This window comes from Larimichthys crocea, chromosome III (assembly GCF_000972845.2).
Source record: "Larimichthys crocea isolate SSNF chromosome III, L_crocea_2.0, whole genome shotgun sequence".
NCBI classification, from domain to species: domain Eukaryota; kingdom Metazoa; phylum Chordata; class Actinopteri; family Sciaenidae; genus Larimichthys; species Larimichthys crocea.
The window spans coordinates 19994582-20015877 of record NC_040013.1 but is presented as its reverse complement, the minus strand read 5'-3'; the positions used below and the strand labels follow the sequence as shown (position 1 = coordinate 20015877).

At 38.9% G+C, this 21296-nt stretch overlaps 1 protein-coding gene across 3 annotated transcripts in view; it reads right to left on the bottom strand.

The window, feature by feature from the left end:
* Positions 1–21296, bottom strand: part of rgs7a (regulator of G protein signaling 7a) — a 47651-nt gene that overhangs the window by 6113 nt on the left and 20242 nt on the right. For all 3 annotated transcript variants that reach the window (XM_010731579.3, XM_010731580.3, XM_019269323.2), the window contains exons 3-9: positions 14125–14221; positions 10381–10431; positions 3189–3295; positions 2402–2453; positions 1408–1472; positions 974–1050; positions 653–734 (exon numbers count right to left, since the gene is read on the bottom strand). In XM_010731579.3, the coding sequence (XP_010729881.1) occupies positions 653–734; positions 974–1050; positions 1408–1472; positions 2402–2453; positions 3189–3295; positions 10381–10431; positions 14125–14221 (531 nt within the window). The remainder of the gene's footprint in view (positions 1–652; positions 735–973; positions 1051–1407; positions 1473–2401; positions 2454–3188; positions 3296–10380; positions 10432–14124; positions 14222–21296) is intronic.

The following is a 21296-nucleotide window of genomic DNA, read 5'->3' as shown; positions in this document are numbered from 1 at the left end:
CTTAGTGTGCAAATTCTGACTGATTGAACAAGTGGTCTAATCTAGGTCTCCTCCAGAAGAACAAGTTAAGGAGCTTGACGGCGTCACTGTGAAATTTGAATTAATATTGATTATGTTGCTCCAAGGACGCATAAATTGAACTTATTTTCCAATTAAGCATGGAGCAGTGGCTTCTGAGAAACACAGCAGAGGAGACCCTATGACCTCAGGGGGAAACTAAATGCTAATGCTAAGCATGTGTGTATGAACAAGGTAAAGAGCAGCAGTGAAGCTGATGTGTTGTGACAGTTATTGATGTGGCATTTTATGTGTGTGGCAAAGGGATACACAACGGGGGATTTACAGTGTGTTCACCTCTTTATGTGATTCATACGTCATATATAAATGACATAATCTATGAAGTGTATTTTTATAAACATTATTTTGTCGCACAGCTTGATGCACTCCCATTGTCTGTGGATTGGAAGAGAATAACTATGGATTGTATAATAATAACTATTCTTTTGACTATGTGTTCAGGTGGTCAATGTAAAATGACTTTTTCAATTTTTCCAACTTTTGCAGGGACAATCACGATGGTGTTGATAATGTCAGCAATGATACTGGCAACAGCAAAGGTGACGATGAAGACAGCATCAGCAATTTCACTCACCACTGGTCTGTGCACGTCCCAGAAAGCTCTTTCCTGACTGTCAAGAATTTTCCTCTCAATTTTGTCTCTTTTCTTGTCCACTCTGAGAGAGAGAAATAACATTTCAGAACTTTTTTTTTTTTTACACAACACATAACTCATTCCAACGCATATACTGATTGACTCAGTCACATGTTTAATATGAGTATCTCATCTGTGAAGTTGTGTGCTGGTAATTACAGGAGAGTCGAAGTAAACCACTAAGATTAATCATTTCATAATGAGGGTGTAAGAGGACTCACTCATAGGCTCAATGCGTGTGTGGTTCTTATAGAAACCTACTTCGCTTGTGCTTCTGCTTGCATAAAAATGAACTCCCATTTCCTGGCGAAAGCTCTCTGTAGCCTTGCTAAGCTCTCCTGCAAGTAAAAGAAAGAACAAACAAAAAGGGGGGGGAATAGATTTTTGAGGGAGCATGGCTGATTATGTTTACTGCACATGATGTGTACAGTGCACAGCTGGATAGCATCTTTAATGATCCCTGCTCGCACATAAAAAGAAAAAGGATAACCAACCCATTGGTTCATTTAATAGCTTTGGTGAAAAGAATAATACAAATGATGCAGTGACAGAAAAAAAACAAAAAAAACAAATGTCCCCAGTTTCAGTATGAACAAAAAAACGCAAGAGATAAAGCCGGAGAGCGGCGGCAACACAGGAGCAGAACAGATATGTGAAGAGAGGATTGCTGACACCAAAAGACCTCTTTCACTTACCGCTTCATAGTCTGCAAGCTCCAGACGTGCTTTATTTTGCATTGTTCTTTTGCAGAGGTAAACAGCTGAGAGAGACAGAGAGAGACAGAGAGGTTGGTAATAGAGGCAGACCGGGATCTTTTGCTTGGTTTTAACAGCCCTAAGTGGCCCTGCGTTTACTCATTTAATCCTCTCAACTGCACATTTAAACTGGCCTGCAAATCACAAAGGTCATTGACTGTGCATGGTGTCTGAGCGTCTGTTGTGTGCTCGCGTGTGCCTGCGCCTGACTTTTGATGTCTTCCTGTACTATCATCATCCCTTCATCCCTTTTGTTAACTGACCATTGTGTGGAGGCTTCATTATGCCATTAGACTGTTTTCATTATGGGGCATCGTTCACGTGAATCAGCTGCTACATCTGACACACTCTAACTTCCCCCCAACGCTCACGGGATTATTCCCACAGCGAGCATTAGCCCTTTTTTCCTCTCCTACAATTCAAACAACGAATGAAAGACCTGCAGCGGCTGCGGCTATTCACCCAAACCATTTTTGGCATTATGAAATGTTTATCTCCGCTCCTCTCTGCTGTAAACAATGAAAAGCTCTTCCCTGCATCACCATTTAAAACATTCAGCCAAATGTGCGCACAACAGGTGCACACACATAAACACATCTCTGGTTTCCTTCGCTGTAATCAGTCTGCATTAGTCAAAGAGTATGACTGAGGCAGACAAAATTCAGGTTGGACTACATGGAAAATATAAAATAGATATAAATAGGAAGCATACAGTTATTGCATGCTCATTGCACTATAACCAAAAAACAAAATGGCATTTTATGTTTGACCAGTGTACTGTAGTTGCATAATTTGTTTCATTTTGTAACACCAACAGTAATAACATACTGAGTGGACTAACACGTTTCATGCACTACACAAACAGTGTGCATCATTAGCCTCTTCAGTACACACTGCACAGTAAGTAGAAGTTAGAATTTAACAGCTCTCTCACCATAGTCTGTGTTTTCTGGTTCCCAGCAGTTTGATGGCCAAAAGTATGGAGTCTGGAGGGGAAAACAGGTCATTAAAAAACATAAAAGAAACCATACATTACTGACAGCGTATAGCTAACCACATGGCGTTTTTAAATCAATGTGCGCTTGTCATGCGAGGTGGGCACGCATCTGTCACAATAAAACATTTTGTTGTATAATAGGCTTGACATAATGTGTAAAGCACATAAGCTCCTTTCAGCAAGCACTGAGAGCAGACAGCAGCATGAATCTTGACCCTCCTTGGGCTGCACTGTATAGACTGGCTTCAGATGAAAACCGATTACACATAAAGACCAAAGTGAAGCCTGCTACTAACACAAACAGCCTTAGGCATTGATTTATTTGGGTTATTTCTGTGCAGCACACTTGGGGGAGCTTACTGAAAAAGCACTAAAACTGTCAATCCCGGTATTGACATTCAAAGCGATGTGCTGTTGTTGTTTTTATTTTTTTCATGAACCTTTAATAATTATGGCGCACAGCAACTCATAATCACTGCTTTGACTCCAGCCTATCACACAGAGGCCAGAGAAAAAGTTTGCTCAACTTCTTCTCCGGCCTGTACTTTGTGCTTTATTTTCAACAGCATGGAAGAAAAACATGTTCCAATTTTGTGTTTTTTTATTGCACTATTAGTCCTTAACCCCTATTATTTATTCTTTCATCTTTGTTAAATATTACTACTACTGTACTACAGATAAAATCTGAATCACAGCTTTACTATTATTGGATATTAAATCTTACCTGAAACCTATAGAAAGTGCCATCATCTTTGAGAGTGAGGACGTGGTCTGAGATGGGGAAGAAGTAACCATGTGCAGCCATCAGAGTTCCTAGGTGAAGAGCCTCCACTGAGAGAAAACACAAACGAAAAGTCAATTTAGACGTGGTGCACTCCTGTTCTGTGTGTCAGTTTCCCCAGTAATCTAGTACACCGGCACACAAACACTTCACTTTCACGCATATTAAGCATTCGCACATATATCATCATGTTTTGAGAGAGAGTGTGTAAAATGAAATGGCTGTGGGCTTTTTCTCAAACAGTGAGCAGCTGAGAAAGTCTTTCACAAGTTGAATTCAACAACGCTGTCAGCTGTCGTGCAGATATTATGTGGCTCTTTCAGAAATGTGTTAAAGATCATAACAGAGGGGTGAGATGTACTGTAGCAGGAACTGAAAGATTATAAACCTTTAATCTTTATTTTGGAATTGAGAAATTCATCATGTCAGTACACACGTATATAGCTTTGTTCACCAAAAAATACAAAATGCACTATTACATGCATTGTTTTTATATTCCACAAACAATTTAATATCAGGCCTTTAAAGGAAATATAAAGCTACATCCACTTTAACTTTTTTTTTTTGATTATTTTAGCACTATGACAGCAGGGGAAAGCTGCTGGCTGGCCTGGCTTTGTAAAATAGTGACAAAATCCACCTACCAGCACCTTTAAAGATCACTTATTAACACATTATAATAAGTTGTATAATCCACACAAATTCCAAAATGTCAAAAATGACTATTTGGGGAGGTTTCTTGGATGCCTAGCAGTTGCACAAATATCAAATTGTTGTTTTTTTTTACTTAAGTTTCTGCACTGATTATCAAATGAGATATAACGTGTTAGTTTGTGAGGTTTACGGGTGCTGCTGACAGAGCCAAGTTAAGCTAAGTTACCAACCTGCTGGCTGTAGCCTTCTATTTAACAGACAGATATGAAAGTGGTCAATCTCACCGTCTAACTCTCAGCCAGAATAAGGATGAGCATATTTTACAAAATGTCAAGGATCAAAGTTAAGAGGCCCTTCCTTCACATAAATTTTAAAGAAGGTGTTGCACAGTAGACATTTCAAGTCTTAGCAGGAAACTCACAAGTGGATTAATGGAACCGAGCCACCATTACTGTTATCCCACCTGCGTTTTCTTATCCTGACAAATCGAAATGGCTTGTTTCAAAATACCAAGGCATTAAAAGATGAAGCTGCTTTGGTATATCACTTTTTCATTAAAAGAAGATTCTCTGATAATCCTGCAATCAATAGTTCCTCATCACAGATCCTTGTTTTTTTCTTGTCCCATCAGCTAATTAACTTTATTCACCTTTTATTCCATGTTATAAATGCACCCTCGACAAAATGGCCAGAATGAACGCCACGACTGTATTGAATAAATTAGGAGCTGCTGCACTAATAGTTTCTGACGCTGCTTTGACATAAGGGATAGGCAGGTCCAACCAAACAGCACAGCAGGAGGTCTGGCTGATTAGCCCACCTTCAGCCGGAGAGGCGGAACTCATCAGTCAAATCACCTGGTGTTGTGCTTGGTTAGAGAGAAAACCTGCTTCCCTCTGGTGCTCCACAGCACATGTCTGACTCTCCCTGATTTAAACCCATCAGATAATGAAAACACGTAATCATCATCCACTGTGTGTCTCGTCAGCCACCAGCTATTCCCTGCTGCTCTCAACCTATAATGCCTTCAAGGTGTTGACATATACTGCTCATGTTCAGTACAATGTGTTGACAGTTCACTACTAATTCTGCCACTTTTCTGTCACACAGTTAATGTACATGTTGTTTCATACTGCATTGTCCTCGTCTCTTTCTGCCGCGTTGATTATTTATCAAAATGTGTTGTGCAAATCACCAGAGGAGGCAAACAACTGTGCTCTTGAAGCACTAATAAACTAACGCACAGAAAAGATTAAAACGCTTAAATAGGCAGGCATATGAATGCTATAACAGGATGTTACTGTATGCATGCATAAAATATGCACAAATTTGCTCTCTCGCTCTCTGACACACACCATCCATATCCCCACACACCGGGTGCATGTGAGATAAATATAGACTATAGTCTTTTCCTTTACCACTGAAGTGACTGTCACAGCTTTGAGAGGTCAGGATGCTTATGTATATGCATGTGTGCGTGCGCATATGTGTGACCGTGCTCCATTTATTAATAAATTATGACTCATAAGTTATTTAAACCTGTTTACTTATAAAAACACCCCTTCCATCTTATCCACTGTACTATTTCTTACAGCAATATTATCCCATGTGAATATATATATAATATAATTCACCGTGTGTTATATTTTGGTGTGTTATTAAGTGAGAAGGAGAGGAGTCATTTCTGTTAGTGGGCTACAGGGACAGACTGGGCTTGTATACATCATCTGCACCTGTCCACAGAATACAAGTTCAAGAAGACAGACATTTATAGGCAAAAATCCAGTCGTCCACATACTTTACTATTATTATCCATTCCAAGATTTCATTTTCTGGATTGTTATCTCAGACGGGATGAACGTCAGATAAAGGTAAAGTCAGCAAAGTATGAAAAATGACATGGAGGACAGTGCTGTTAGAGCTAGCTGTCACCTTGTCTTCAAACACAGGGCTGAGCGTCTGCCTCTGTGATGGTTTTCTCAGTCTCTCTGCTTTTTGCTGAAGTGTAGCTGAGGGCTTTTCTGATGCTGTTTTAAGGATGGATGTTGAATGTCATCCCCACGCACAGCAACTCATACAACAGTTTCTCTCCCTCGCGCTACATTGCCTGCAGAAATTTAGGAAATCATCCAGTGAAATTTCAAAAGCAGATAAAAAAAAGATAGTAGAAGCAGTGCAAATATTTCATTTCTTTAAGTATATATAAAGTATACATGACGGGCACAAAAGAATAAATCTGAAACTGTTCTGAAAGCTTCTCGCTTTCCTTTAACATATCGCAGACTTTTCTATATAGCTGACTAAACCTTGGATTGCAATTAGTCAAGTTGTCAAGAAAGGACAGCCTCAGAGTCTGAGGGGAAAGACCCTTTGATTTGATCATAATACTAGCTCTGTGCCAAGAACCCAGCAGATTGAAACCCTGCCAAGAGGAGTGTGGAAGTAGTCTTCCAGCTGAGCTTTATGTAAAGAAGGGAAGAGATTCTGTACAGTATAGTTATATTTTAATTATCAGTGTTTACACTACAGCATGTGCTATTTGGAGATGATGAGGTGGCAAAGAATGAAGCTTGTAAGTATATTTAGTACTTACTAAGTATTTCTATTTTACGTTATACTTTAGCTCCACTGCATTTCACTGGAAATTATGGCAAGTTTTTGTGTTTGATATTGTTTTAGAGATAAAAAAACAGCCTAATATTATAAAATACACTCAATAGTTAACCAGTGGTTTCATCTTTTTCGATTATGACCCCTTAAAACAGTCTCCGGTTGAGTTTCTTTCCATGTTTCAGAAGTTCTACCAAAGAATGATTTTCCTAACAAACCATCTCGGATGTTTCATTTAAATAATTGTTTGAGGTCCGCTCAATAGAATAAAATTACACACAACATTTCACATAAAAAGTCCAATATATTAAAATAAATCCGTGGATGAGAACTTTGTTTTTCTCTGTTTTGACTTTACTTTAATTTAAAAAATCATCTAAAGTGCTCCACTACAAGAGTGACTCTCGAGTCTGATGAGGGTGCACTTTAAAGAAGTTTGGAGGAGAAAACCAGGATTATTATACAGAACAGCATGCACCCTCTCCATGCTGTTCTGATGAGCCAAATGTCCTCCCTCAGAGATCATTTTACTGTTCCCTGGTGTTCCACTGATAAGATTCGGTGCTCTTTAATATGCAATTCACACCCTCAACAAGACTGACTAATAGTCTGACTGGCTGGCAGATTTTTTTGTCGATGGTAGGTGTAGTGAATCATGTTAAATGTTTTAATTGTTGCTCTTTGACTGGTTAAATTCTCCCCACAGGGCTCTAACTTATTACATACAAAACTATTATTGTTATGCATTTCTATACAATATACTGTATATGTAGATGACACACTTTATGTCTTATGCTTCATCTTGGTATTTTCACTTTTTCCTTATACACACTCTTTTATATTTTGGCAATAAAAAACACAATATATAAAATGTTTCTGAATCATTTTGTTAAATAAATAATATGATATATTTAGTATTATGTAACGTGATGTTATTGATACCCCTGCAGGAATTTATTTTCAGGCAGGTTTAGAGTTGCGGATGCTGGAGTTGTTATAACATGATACAGCAAAAGTTAATTCAAACAACTGTGAATGAAGCAACCCATAGTCCATGAAACCCCTTGAACGTGAGACCGTCAGTTTTCACTCATTTCGACTGCTACTGTAGGCATGCCACACAGTATACTGATAAAATAAAAAAGGTTTATTGTAACCGATTTGGTGTCACATCTGTTGTTTTTGTTTTTAATATGGGATAAATATATTTTGAGATTTTTTCGCAACCAGGGTTCATGCTTTGGGTGTAAAGTACTGATATGAACTCAGTCAGTTAGCAGCGACGGAAATTTGATGATTATGAAAAAAGATCTAGAGTTTTAAAAGTCTCTCTTTTGTATGATTTATGGATGTGTATGCATGATGTATCAGAGATATTCATCACTGGTAAGAGTAAGTCAAGCCACGGCAAGCCAAGTGGTTCAAAGTGTTAGAAACTATACTTCTTTCAGAAGAGCAGATCTTTGGTCAGTTCTGGGATTCATGATGTATAACTCAAATGTTAAAATGTATAATTCAAAGACTGTAGTCAACGTCTACACCAGACAGTTCATCTTAGAGCTGCCCTCAGTGTTCCCAATCCGTTCATGAGCTGTCTGGCCTGGACTGCTCAGTGACACGTGCAAATGAATCTGGGCCACCTTAAATGTGTGTGAACAGTTAACTCCAGTAGTTCTCATTGCCAGATAAACCAATAAGCTTGAGAAAAACACTGAATGTTTATGATCTGTAATGAGTTACACTCTGCTAAAACATCCAAAAAGACATCTAAAACATTTGAGAAGAACTTTGGAAACAAGAATTTGCATCGGCTAATCAAATGCAGTAATGAATGAAAATAGGATTGGGCACAGCAGAGATTGCAAAATAGGATGATAATGAGTTCATCCGGAGTGTGTCAGTATATTATCTGTGGTTATCCCCAGTCAACTTTGATATAAGCTCATCTGCCTTTTTACATAATAAACATGCTGCTATAGTGCTGTGAGCCAAAATAACTGCATTTCACTTTGCTGTGTTTGTCAGACCTGTGAGTTGTTCTGTGCTGACACTCCATTCACCACCGCAGGGCAACTGACAGCATGTTTTGTGTCTATTCACAAAAAAAAAAGTCAGTTTGAAGGACAAGGCTATCTGTGTGTTAACATGTTTTCAGACTCTTCCCTGTTTACTGACACTTTTGATCAAGAGTCCTGTTATGGAAAAGCATTTTCCAATATTGCAGGTGACACAAAATATAGCCTAACACTATAAATGTAAATTTCCCTGAGGGAATGACATATGTCTTACCACCAGACTCCACGAGCAGAGCAAAAAAAATAAAAAATAAAGCATTTTGGGGCCAGTTTAGCACATTAAGCTGATGTGATTTGACAGGCTACAGATACAAACTTTTTTATTTTTTGAGGGGTTAGGAGCATATTACAGGTGCCATGGTACAGATATTATTAATCATAGTGCTGTCTGAGGCATATTGAAATTATTTTTGGGCAAACTGATACGTCTGAATCCATGTTTCACATGATTCAAATGATAAGACAAGACAAGAAAAAGACACGGACAGTTTGTCCACTGAGTAATACCCAAACGATCTCCAGTGCACGCATTAAAACCTGCACAACTGATGTGTCAGTAGACAAAGACAGGCCAATCCTTGCATACAAATGAAACAACACACCAAGGAGTTGTGAATAGATGAGTCAGCTCTCACGACTATGAACTGACTGCACAAAACTGAGGCATACTAGAGCAGGAACTCACACCCACACAAACAAACCAATATACAAGTAAACACACATGCAGGACACGCACACATACACCCAAAGGTTTCTCCTCACATTATCACTTCTTTATCGCTGTCTTTAATGTAAGCAAGCAACCAGTTTGAACTTTTCATATTTATCACGGTCAAACCTGTCAACTTATGAGTTGTTTTATATGTAAAGAGAGGCACAGCTAATGATATGGAAAGTCCCCCAAGACAGTCTAGTTCTACTTTATCACACTGGAATAAAATAAGAATAATGAGACAGAAACAAAGGAAGAATGAGCAGAAGTGCGGCGTCTGCTGTAGCTCAAGGACATGAAAAGACAGATCAAAGAAAAATGGAGAACTGAAGACTTTCACGTAGAGCAAACTAACGGCAAACATAGGTTACACAAAGGCACGTTATCCTTACTTCATTATTCCTAGTGCTGAAAAATAACAACCTACATTCAGCATGTCTCCTCTCATCTCGCCCTCAGACTTGAGAATCACCTTGAAATTATAGTAGTATAAACAACTGCTAACGATGAAATGGTAACAATAATATCCTAGTCTTTAGATCAACATTAATTAAGAGACTCTACACCTCTTTTCTCATGTATCAAAGAGATACAGATCCACGGATGCACAGACAACTACCGCTAAATAACTCTGATACTTTAACGTGATAACGTGATGATTCTAAGGCAAGTTCTGGAGTTATAAGGAGCGTCTTGATTTTCTGTGATTTGGAGACATATATATTCACAACGGACAGAATATATAAAGATATATAAAGATATTGATATCCTCGTACAGTGTACGTAATACCAAATCTAAAACTATGTGTATAATGTGTGTAGTGTTCATATTTGACTGATTTATGGCTCCGAAAAGGAGTATGGTTTTGACGCAAACATGCGTTACCTGAGCTCCAATTAACAACCGTGTCCAACAAACTACCGTGTTATTAAAGATGCCCAATCAGCAGCCAAACCACAATAAAAACTTTCTGTTGTTTATTGAAAAGCATCATGCACACCTCACACAGTATCTTTGCCATATGCCCATTCCAAGTTAAAAAGCTCTGACCCAGGATATGTCGATATCAAGCAGCTCTTTTACCTTGATCTTCAATGTCCAGATTCTTGATCATCCACTGTACAATATCAGAACCTGAAATGAGAGAAAGCACAAAAAATATGAATCACTGACATATCGAATGTATTCATAGTGTGCTGAAACACCATTTTGCATATAGATGCAAATGAAAGGGAAAACAATGCCACTCTTAACCCTACCCACGTCCCCTCATCATCACAGTGCATACCAATTCCTCTCGCCTTGCACCATGTGGGTGGGTAATAGGCCATCCATTACCAAATTTTCTTTTCTGACACCCTCTCCAAGCTGTAGTCCATTAATATAAATGACCAGAGAGGTACAATGGCATAATGAAGCATCCATTGTGTACAGTAACAACACAGTTTGTCTGACTCAGTCACAGCACAGACATTGCAGCTGCAATTGTTTCATTTAATAAGTCGATGAATCACGTTGAACATTTCCAGCTGTCACAAACCAAAACTGTATAAACAGGTCAGGTCTCAGAGAGGAGGGTCTGAAAAACACAAGGCACCTGTATCCTTGTTTAAAAAGCAGAATGGACATAACTTCTGTGGTGGATGCCATTTTGCAATTCATCTTCTCCATCTGAGAATGCAACTGAATCACTTTCACATCTCAGAAAAACATAACCCGCGTCCTCTGCCCCCTGGGCATTTTCACACCCCGCCACAACATGTGACTTTGGCACTTTGGCTAAATATATATTTTCCAAGCTATTATTACTGCCTGTCATGCTGACAGGTGAAGGTGTGTTGAGGAGATGAGAGCCACAGAAGGCAGAAAAAGGTGTGAAATGGAGACATGAGGGAATTCATGCAGTGAGAAAGTCAGTCCCTGTGGCTGTCTCTCTGTCCATCAAGCTATCTTTCTGTCTGTCTGTCTGTCTGTGTTTTGTCTCTCCATTTCTCTTCCACAGCACCCCCTTTGCTTTTCAGTGCCCCCATAACCAGATGAGATTTTACACGGATTAACATCATTAATACAACCCCATTTTCACACTATCAAAGCTGACCCACTTTCTAAGAGAGAGCTCAAATGAGATGTGTAAGGTAATCCTCTAACAAGACCGTTCACCAAATTGATTAATATCATGCCCATAGATCGGTCTGTGCATGTGTGTGTGTGTGTGTGTTCGTGTGCGGGCGCGCATGTGTGCGTGTGTCTGCATGTGTGTATGTTTGTCTGTGTGCACAGGCACAAGCATGTGTTTGCATGAGAATGTGGCAATAACATAAGCAGAGTGATAAGTGATCGCATCAATAATTAATGATCATAATAATGGCAAATATTGAATAACTGCCGCAGCAAATAGTAAAAGGGGACAGCAAAGGGCATCTTGCACAGCTTCAAATTAATGCTTGAACATATTAAGTATAAGGAAACTAACATAATTATAATATTTAGAGGTTCTAGTAGAAGCATAGTTAATGAAGACAAAGAAAATATGCAAATAAGAAATAGTAAACACAACACAAAGTATGCAAAGGAGAATTAAAGGAGGAATTTAAGGATTTTCACTCGTAAAATTAGGAGTGAAAATATGTGAAATGCTATAATACACTGTAAATGGTACATGCAAATCTGCTGAATATAAATGTTGACAGAATTCTGGTCTGCGTGTGAGCATGAATATAAAACAAACTGAGAGCAGCAAAGTTATTTCTGAGCTATGGTTCTGCTCACTTCTTTTTCTACACACATAAAGGAGGCACACACACACTGTACATACACAGACCTATACCCGGGGCTTAAGGATACAAATATGTTATTTGTATACACTCCAAAAATATGTGTCTGACAAATACATGCACCAGCTTTTTTAAAAATAAATATAGAACTTGGCTCACTGAGAAACAAAGAGAGAGAGAGAGAGAGAGAACATTTGCGTCACATTTGCAACAGTTAGTCAGCAATGCAGTCGTTTGAGAGCAACTGCTGGTGTGTATTATATCGGCAGGAGGAGAAATCAATGTATTTTATTAAAAATTGAGGGCCTGAATGGTGCAGAGAAATAACACACTGCAGCAACCTTGGTTGCATTCCTGCCTGTTGTGCTTACAGATTGGTCAAGTGCTCCAGTGAACAAGAGTGGCAGTGTTCACAGAGGGGAAGCTACAGAAGGACTGTGACCTTGCTGCAGCCTTATATACTGCCAGGAGTACTTGTTGGGGGCGTTGTATGAAATCTGAGCATTAGACTCTTGAATTATAATATTGATGCTACTTTTGCTCCAGATTGTTGTTATTTTTTTATATAGATTGCATGCATTTTGATGAAGATATATTGTAATTTTTATGATTATAATGTAGTAGGTATGTGGATAAAGTACTGTATGTACTGTATATAAGGTAGTGCAAAACAGATGAGCTGATGAATTGTTGCAATACTGTCATGTTCCTACATTCGTGACCAGTGACGCTAATTGCTACCTCTACCTGTGCCTGTAGCTTGGCTAGATGCAAAACCTAAACAAAGACACACACACACACAACTGTCAAACAATTGTCAAAAAGGAAACTGTATCAGCATTTGTCATTTTCCACAAACATCACTGAAGCTAAATTTCAGAATTTAAATATATCGGTGTTCACTTCCTTTTCAACTATTTTAAGTTCTATGTATCTGTCTGTGGCCTATCTTAGTCACTGATGTCAAAAGAGCCTGGACATGACATGTCACTGGTTGTGACAAGCCAAGCGTGGTCATTAGTTAGCAGTGATGTGGACCAGTGGTAGTGACATTATTATTGTGATGATGATTATTGGCACCTGAGGCAAAATCATGCTAAAATAAAAAAAAAAGTTTTGTGCACAATTCGCATAAATAAGCACTTACAGGAAAATCTGAGGGTTACATTTAAAGGAGTAGTGTGTGGGATTTAATGGCATGTTATGTCTGTTTGTTTTTCTTTTTATTGGATTTTTTTTTGGATGACTGAGAACCTCCACAGAAAATTATTGGATTTTTGTATATTGTCTATTTGTATTTAGTGCTTCATTGTTATTTCAATCCCGTCACCCCATCCTCTCCTTCCTAACATGTAGAAGAAACTATGATGGCTGCAAAAAGTGGGTAAAATATGAAAGACCCCATCTAGAGCCAGTGTTTAATTTGTCTGTCCTGGCCTGTTGTGGAAACATGGCTGTTCAGCGTGACGGAAGAGAACCGGTAGCATGTAAACATAAAAGACTGAATCTAAAGTAAAAAAACATAATGATTCTCATTTTCAGGTTGTTATACACTAATTAAAACATATTTATGCATAGTATTTTCCACTCCTGATATATTCTGCTAAATCCTACACACCAGACTACTAATTTATTACTGTGTATGTCTGTCTGAATTTCATTAGGTGGTATCAGCTTCTAGTTTCATAATACTGTAAGTTTAATGTTAGTTTATATCACAGTACATAGCACATTGTTTATTTTTTATCTTCATGAACAGCAAAAATGACAGGGATGACCACTCCTTTTGGGTTTTGAATAGTGTTTATTTTAACTAATCTCTTGTGGAGCATCCAGCATAGATTTTTTTTTTCTATTAGGTTGCACAGCTTGAAAATCCAATATGATCCTCTTGACATTCTGGCACTGCAGGTGTGAAATGCAAAACGGACAACTCTCTAAATACTTTCTGTGTTTTGTTTGGCAAAGTACTAGTGCGGTGCTTGAGTGAGTGGGAGCCAAGTGGAGGAGAGAAGAGAAGAGATGAACAAAACAGAAAAGAGCAGAGCCTTACCTGAAAAAACACTGGGGATCTTGGTTAGAAAACTTTTCACTGTTCGTATGGGGATGCCATTTTTCTCATCCTGCATGCGTGCTATTACTTCCTCCATCTGGGAAACACAGGAACAGTGGGAGGGGAGAGGACGGGTGGAGAGAAAGGACAAGAGAAAGAGTAAATACTTTACCGCCTTAGTAAATGCAGGTTGTGTGTGAGCAAGACAGAAAGAGATAAACAGAGACACCCAGGTTCCTTGGTGGTTCAGCCATGTCTCTAAGGGACAGAGTCTGAGGTGAGGCAGTTAGTGACTAACAATCGCTGCTTACAGATTTCTGCCTCTCCTTTGAAAAATCTCTCTGATTTGAGTCATTCGTCACATAAAACTGCCAGTAAGCTGCACTTATTGAGTTCTGCAACAGCTATTGGATTTTGGAAGTCTAGCAATGAAGTTTCTTGTCATTATTCATCACAGTATATTTGAGTGCAAAAAACAGTGACACATTTGAACTTTGTAGAACAATTTAGAACATCACTCAAAAGACATTTATGTCAAAAGAAAAAGTTCAGCATTGACTAAATTACAGTGTTTTTTTGCATTGTGGCTAAATAGACCCAGACAGGCACACACACATGCAAACACACAAACATTCACACACGTCACTGGGACAGAAATGTACTGGGAGCTGTCTCAAGGGCCTGGCAGGGCAACACAAGGCAGCCATGTTTCCAGGAACACACACAGAAGGGAGCAAAGCAGAGAGTAGAGCATGGCCCCGATATGTCAGCCGGATTGGATGCCAAGAGATCTCCCCAAACTCCTCCCTCAGTGTAAAAATAAAGACTTGGAAAATGTACAAGTCAATGACCTAGCATCACACTAATGGGCACGTACTAACAAACACACAAAATGTGGTGCTTTATATCCCTCCACCTGTAAAGGATTTTCCAAACCAAGAGGTCGCCTATTCATTGGGGACAGTCAATTCTCTGTTTTTTCAGCTCTAGTCATTCTGTCAAGGACAAGGTTTACCAATTTTTAACACCAGCCTGTAAATGGTAGCATTATCACTGAAAGATTATTTTGAAAAGAAGCTGTCATGGGCATGAGGTTAGGTTTAATTAATTTTTTGTTTTGTTTGTGTTACAGTGTCTGAACTTCAAAATGAAATGGTCGGGAAACCATCTCATTATCCTCATTAGAGCGACTATATGCAGAATTTTGTACTGCTCATTACAGTAATACTGTGGCAGACAACAAAGCATGCTGCTTCTCTACCTGGAGTGTTTGACCCTGTGAATCTTTGAATCAATCCAATGCTTTGTTTGATGAAATCTTATAATCAATTCGAAACCAGTGAAAAGAAGCTATAATAACTGGAAATGGGAGTCCAATGCAAAAAATATTCCAGTTTGGTTGTGTTTCTCAATTAGACAACCCCTGTCCTTTTATAAGAAAAATTATAGGTGGTATAATTGACCACAGTAGACAAGGTGATTCATTTTTAACATGCTGGTGGAAATTAAAGCATCTTAGACTCCATTCAGATTAATTAAGGTACAGAAAGTTCAGTGACATAAATTATTAAACATCTAATACACGTACTAAGAGACAAAGGTGATGTTTCTGGATTTAAATAGAACATTTAGCTGACTAATCTTTGGCCAACACCACATAATGGGTGGAGTTGTTGGGGTGCTGTTGAAGAGGAAAGAGTCAAGATAACATAGGAACCTCTGTTGGAGAGATACAATAAGAGCAGATCTGTCTGCAGGTCTGTCTTCATGGATCATCCCCCTTAATTTTCTTTCCTCTCCATCTTTCTATGACTACACACATCTTATCAGTGGAAATCATCTGGGAAGGGTAACACAATTTGAATGCGGCCTATTCTATTTCATACAAATGAAGGTTTCGTGTGAGAGAAAATGAATTTCTGTGGCCATATTGGTGACAAGGGAACAGTTCTGATTATTAAAAAAAAATGCGTTTGATATGTAAATAGGTGACTACTTGCTACTTTAGCAGTTCATGTGCTAGTACTGTAGAAGAATATAATGAAAGCTTGTAACCAGTCAAATACCCTGGAGCTAAAAATCATCCCAGTTAGTGATTGGAGTCTAATTGACAATGATGGAGCACAGGCAACTACTGTAACTATCGAGCTGCTGGAGGATAGTTGAAGGCCAGCAAGACTGAGAAAAAGAGAAATGAAGAAAGACCTGAATTGATAACAAACACACATTTTCAAAGTATTTTAGTGTCTTTTGTCAACCTCTTTCTTTCTATAGATGTACTGCTTGAGGCGGGTCAATGATTCCTTAGTAGTTTACCCATGTTTATGTTTAAATTGTTATGAAAATAACTCAATTTTATCAGAAATATCAAGACCTTGCTGGGAAAATGCTTCTGGCTATCCATTATTTCTATGTTTCTGCTTCCATTTTGTTGTTTTGTTGGTGGATTTCTCTTATTCTCACATATTTCTGATGTCTGGTTTGTTCCAGAGAACCTCCTACTGATACCAGTGCCACAACAAAGACATATCAATGTCCTAATGGACATCAACAATTTATTGCGCGCACATGCAGAGTTTCGTTTTTAATAAAGGACTCTGCTGCGAGTATAGACATTCACTCCTTTGTTAATTTGTCATTTTGGGAAATGTTGGAAGTCACTGACTGAATTAACAAAGCAGGTAGGAAAAAGGTTGGATTTCAAAGAGAGATTTATAATATTAGGCTTTGATATTTGATCACAACATAATTGGGGGTACTGTAGTCATACCCGAGGTGGAAATTTTTCTTTGATGTTCTTTAACCAACATTAGTTAAAGGTAGAAGAAATGATGAGATATGTGTTTAATTTTATTAAGAAACTCATCCAGGCTGAAATCAAACCAAAAGCCATTCCCATATTAATATATGGTTATATAATTCAAGTCTGCTGTTGTAGTAGTAGTAATATCTAAAACTGGTGTACCTAAAAATGAAAATTAATCTTTTCTTTAGTTGTTTTTCAACATATCTCTATAAATGAATCCTAATTGTGTTCAGCTCACCCCAGCTGAATAAGTGCGCCTCATGACGCCAACCTTCTCTCTGTATCTATGTCTCACTGTCTTTCTCTCAGAGTTAGCTGGCACTGTGAGACACAGAGCAAACAAGGACAACCACAACAGTGATCAATACTTCACACACTCTCTCCTATCTCGGCAAACCTTCACCACCTACACATGGTAAAATGCCACCAGCGTGAATATTCAGGATCTAAAGCTCTTGAAGTCGGGATGCTCTCTGGCTTCACGTTGTGAGGAAGAGAGGAGAGTCGTTTGCCACAAGAGAGTCTCTCTTTCTCATCCTCTCTCTCTCTCTCTCTCTCCGTCCCCCACCCATCCACCCACCCAAAGCTGTCTGACTGCGTCTCTGCAGCCTCTTAACAGATAAGAGTGAGTGTTTTGGCTGCACAGTGTGAATCATTGAATAATGATGGCACAGGATTCAGTACATATGAAGTGACTAACAAAAGCTCCGGATATAAGCACATACTGCGCTTCAGCACACGGCTCCATGCACTTCAAAGACTATCACTGAGGGCACTCAGGGTGCAATCAGAATGTTCTGAAGCACCATTTGGAGCAAAAAACATTTTCAAACTGGGTTTGTAAATCAATGCTGGCCTCTTAGTTTTCTTTTTAGCCGTTGTTAAGTGCACCACAAGTCCCTTATTTGACGGGCTGTATCTAAGAAAAGCCAGGCGTTAAAAGGATTCGTTTTTAAAAAGGTTCTATCTAAAGCACATCAGGAAGGTGGTTTTTAGGGGGAAATGTTATTGTATGTCCTGTGAAAGCTCATTTGGAAGTGACCCTTATTAGTTACCCTAGTGAGAAAGAAAGGAGGCTGGAAGAGATGTCGTTCTATGTCCATGTGGGTCAGTGTTTTAGCTTGTACCAAGTCAGGGCTCGACAGCAATGGTTACTGGTAACCATTTTGAGGATGGTTGCCGCTGGCAAAATAAATCGATACAAATTAAATATTGCTGTTACAGTTGAAACAGAAACCAGACATTGTTGTATATGCCTTTATGCTTTTACAGTACAACAACTGCACTACTGGTATTTTATATAGGGAACCGAGGGTGAACATGTCAACTGGTAACACTTAAGATTCAAATTCTGTTAAGTATTAGATAAGATAATTGTGATCGGTTGTCGCAATACAGCTTTTCAATCACATTTTCATTATAATGTGGCGTATAACTACATAGTACCTTAATTACTCAATATAGTCACAACTGTAAAATATGTAACATCATTCAGCATAGATATTTCTAAGAACTGTTTTTGAAAACATTTAGGCCTTCCAGGACTGCCAGTCTAAATCCAGTTTTTGTCATATCCAGATTGATTTTAGAAAGTCTGGACAGCAAAAAACAGTAAAAAATAAACCCACATGAAATGCAATTTTTGCAACTCGGATTTAAGCCATGTTTCATTTTCATCATGTTTAATTTCAATTATATTTTACAGATGCCTCTCAGTCTGGACACTGGACACTTATATTGGATTTCAAAGTGTCCTAGAAGTCACTTGAACCCGCGAGGCACGACAACGCCATAAAAATCCAGAGTGATGGAAGTGCATCAGCAGACATGATACTACTAGCATAGCCCTATGGAGGACAACACAGAGAACAACAGTATGTAGACAGTCTGATGGCGCATTGGGAAAGACAAAGTTGTTTCCACATCTGAAAATCTCTACGAGTTACTGACACATACGTCATTACCACAGCATCCCACAGTCTGTCTTAAACATCTGATTCAAGAAATCTGATTTGCTGAGGCAGGTTAAGGAGCTGTAACTACACATGTCCTCTTCTATGGAGTCAACCATGTGGCAGTACGGACAAACTAAACACTAGTTCTTAAAAGGACTAATACACAGGATCTGATGAGCATGAATGTGTTTTTCAAGCAGCGATAATTAGATCATCATTAACTACATACGCTTTAAATCCCTTAAGACATATTTAATGAAGAACTGGCATAATGTCCACTAATAAAATGTAACTTGGAAGCATGCATTTAGTTTAGTTCCTTATCCTCAATTATAGTATCTATAAAAATAAATCAACATTTGGTGTTTCTTGGTAGACTCAATCAAACGCAGCTTGCCCTGTCATTCAATTGGAAACTCATCTAGAATTCATTCCAGTTTTCTGACTGTGCTGCTGAGGAAATTAAAAGCTCTCCTTTTCTTCTTCTTCTCTTCCCCCTCTCCTATCTCCCCTCTCTCTTGGTCTTGTTGCCTGCGCCGTGATGGGTAAATGTTACTGCATCAGATGCACGGGCAGTATGGTATTACCTTGACAGTGTTATCTTTAGCCGAATGTGTCTACGTGAAGAGAACAGATATTCCTCCCAACAAATATGGACTCACACATCACACAGGAACACATGCAGACAGTACATATATTCCCCTCACATTGCAAGCAGAGCATATGCACTCTGACTGGATGCACACACGTACACACAGACACAAATTATGAAAGCTTAAGGACCCAGAAAGTGGGGGATTATTATATTTTAAGAAGCACATCATCAAAATAGGTGACGCCAAGCTCAAGTCTGGTTGCCTAAGGTGTTGCGAAAGCAGCCTGAATAGAACCTGCGGCCATATAGCGTGACAGCTCGACTAGATAAAACAGTCTTTGTAAGTTTGTTGATCTCATTTCCTTCTGAACTGCTGTGCTTGGCTCCACGAAGGAGGCAGAACCTGTGGTGGAGTCTGAGAGATAGAATTTCACATTTTGTATGCGCTCAAAAACCAGCTGTGGTTTACCAAAAGAAAAAAAACATACAAACACACCAGAAGCGTGTAGAAGAAAAAGCCAATAACTTTTAATAGGATCAATATTAAACCAACAAAACCACTCGAATGTCAACACTACAGCTGCATTAAAGTGGAGTGAAGTGCTATGTTTCCACAAATGAATCACACATCTCCTTTAGACAGGCTGGTGCATTTGTTTATGGAGCAAATCCAAAAACACAATGTTCTTGAAGCCATACTTGGGAATAAGAGTAGGGCACCATACAGGCAAAACACAATGTTTATTATGATGAATTGCCAGTGCCATGAGGGTGCCTTTCTAGTGGAGAAAATGTGATGGCGTACCCTCTAGTGAGCCTTTCCAGTGGAGAAAATGATGTAGATGTAGTGCAATACCAAGTGCCCTACATGGCAGACAACAGTGCCTTCATGCTGCATCACATGGAAATGGTGCCTGTTGGGAAATCGTTCCCCTGCCCCTGACATCCTGAGACCACCACTGACTACATGATTTTGCTTGGTAGTCTCCTTTTTTTGTTTTTTTTAAAATATTTTTTTGGCCTTTTTCAAGCTTTACTTGATAGACGGCTGAAGAGTGACAGGAATTCGATCGGGAATGACACGCAGCAAAGGGCCGCAGGTCGGATTCGAAACCTGGGCCGCTGCAGCAAAGACTGAGCCTTTGCACATGGGATGCTCTACTGACTGAGCTAACCATCAACCCATTGGTATTAGTCTCTTTAACAGACAATGTTGTGTGCTTGTCTAGTCCTTCCTTTCCGTATCTGTATACAATAGTGACATATTTAAGTGATGCTTTTCTTCTCCAGTGGTGACCTAGATCTAGGCGAGAAGTCCCAGCTCTTGATGAAGTCAAACACCTTTTTTTTAACAGCCCTGATTAGATTATCACTTCTTATATAAGCTCTAAATCTCTGAGGGCACACTCGTGTTTGTTTCCAAATGAAGGACTTTCTTTCTCTATTCACCGAGACGTTAAACATACACAAACAAGTAAATGATACACTGCACTGCACACTTTTCCTAGTCCCCACTCTGGAATGTAGAGGTCAACCGCTCATTTACTCCCAAACATGCAGAAAATAAGTTGTGCTGAAGCATTCATACTGTAACAGCCTCTGTTAGACAAAAGAACTTCGCACAGGCATGATGGAGCTTTTTATCACAGATCAATCAACAACAGTGTGTAGGAATGTGAAGCAGCCTGTGGATAATAGAAGACAAAATGAAAAACCTCACATCAGTGCTCATTATTAATGTCAAATGAAATATATATTCAGAGAAAGTAAAAGATTATCATTGCAACATTGTAGATATGATGTATGCTTCACATGC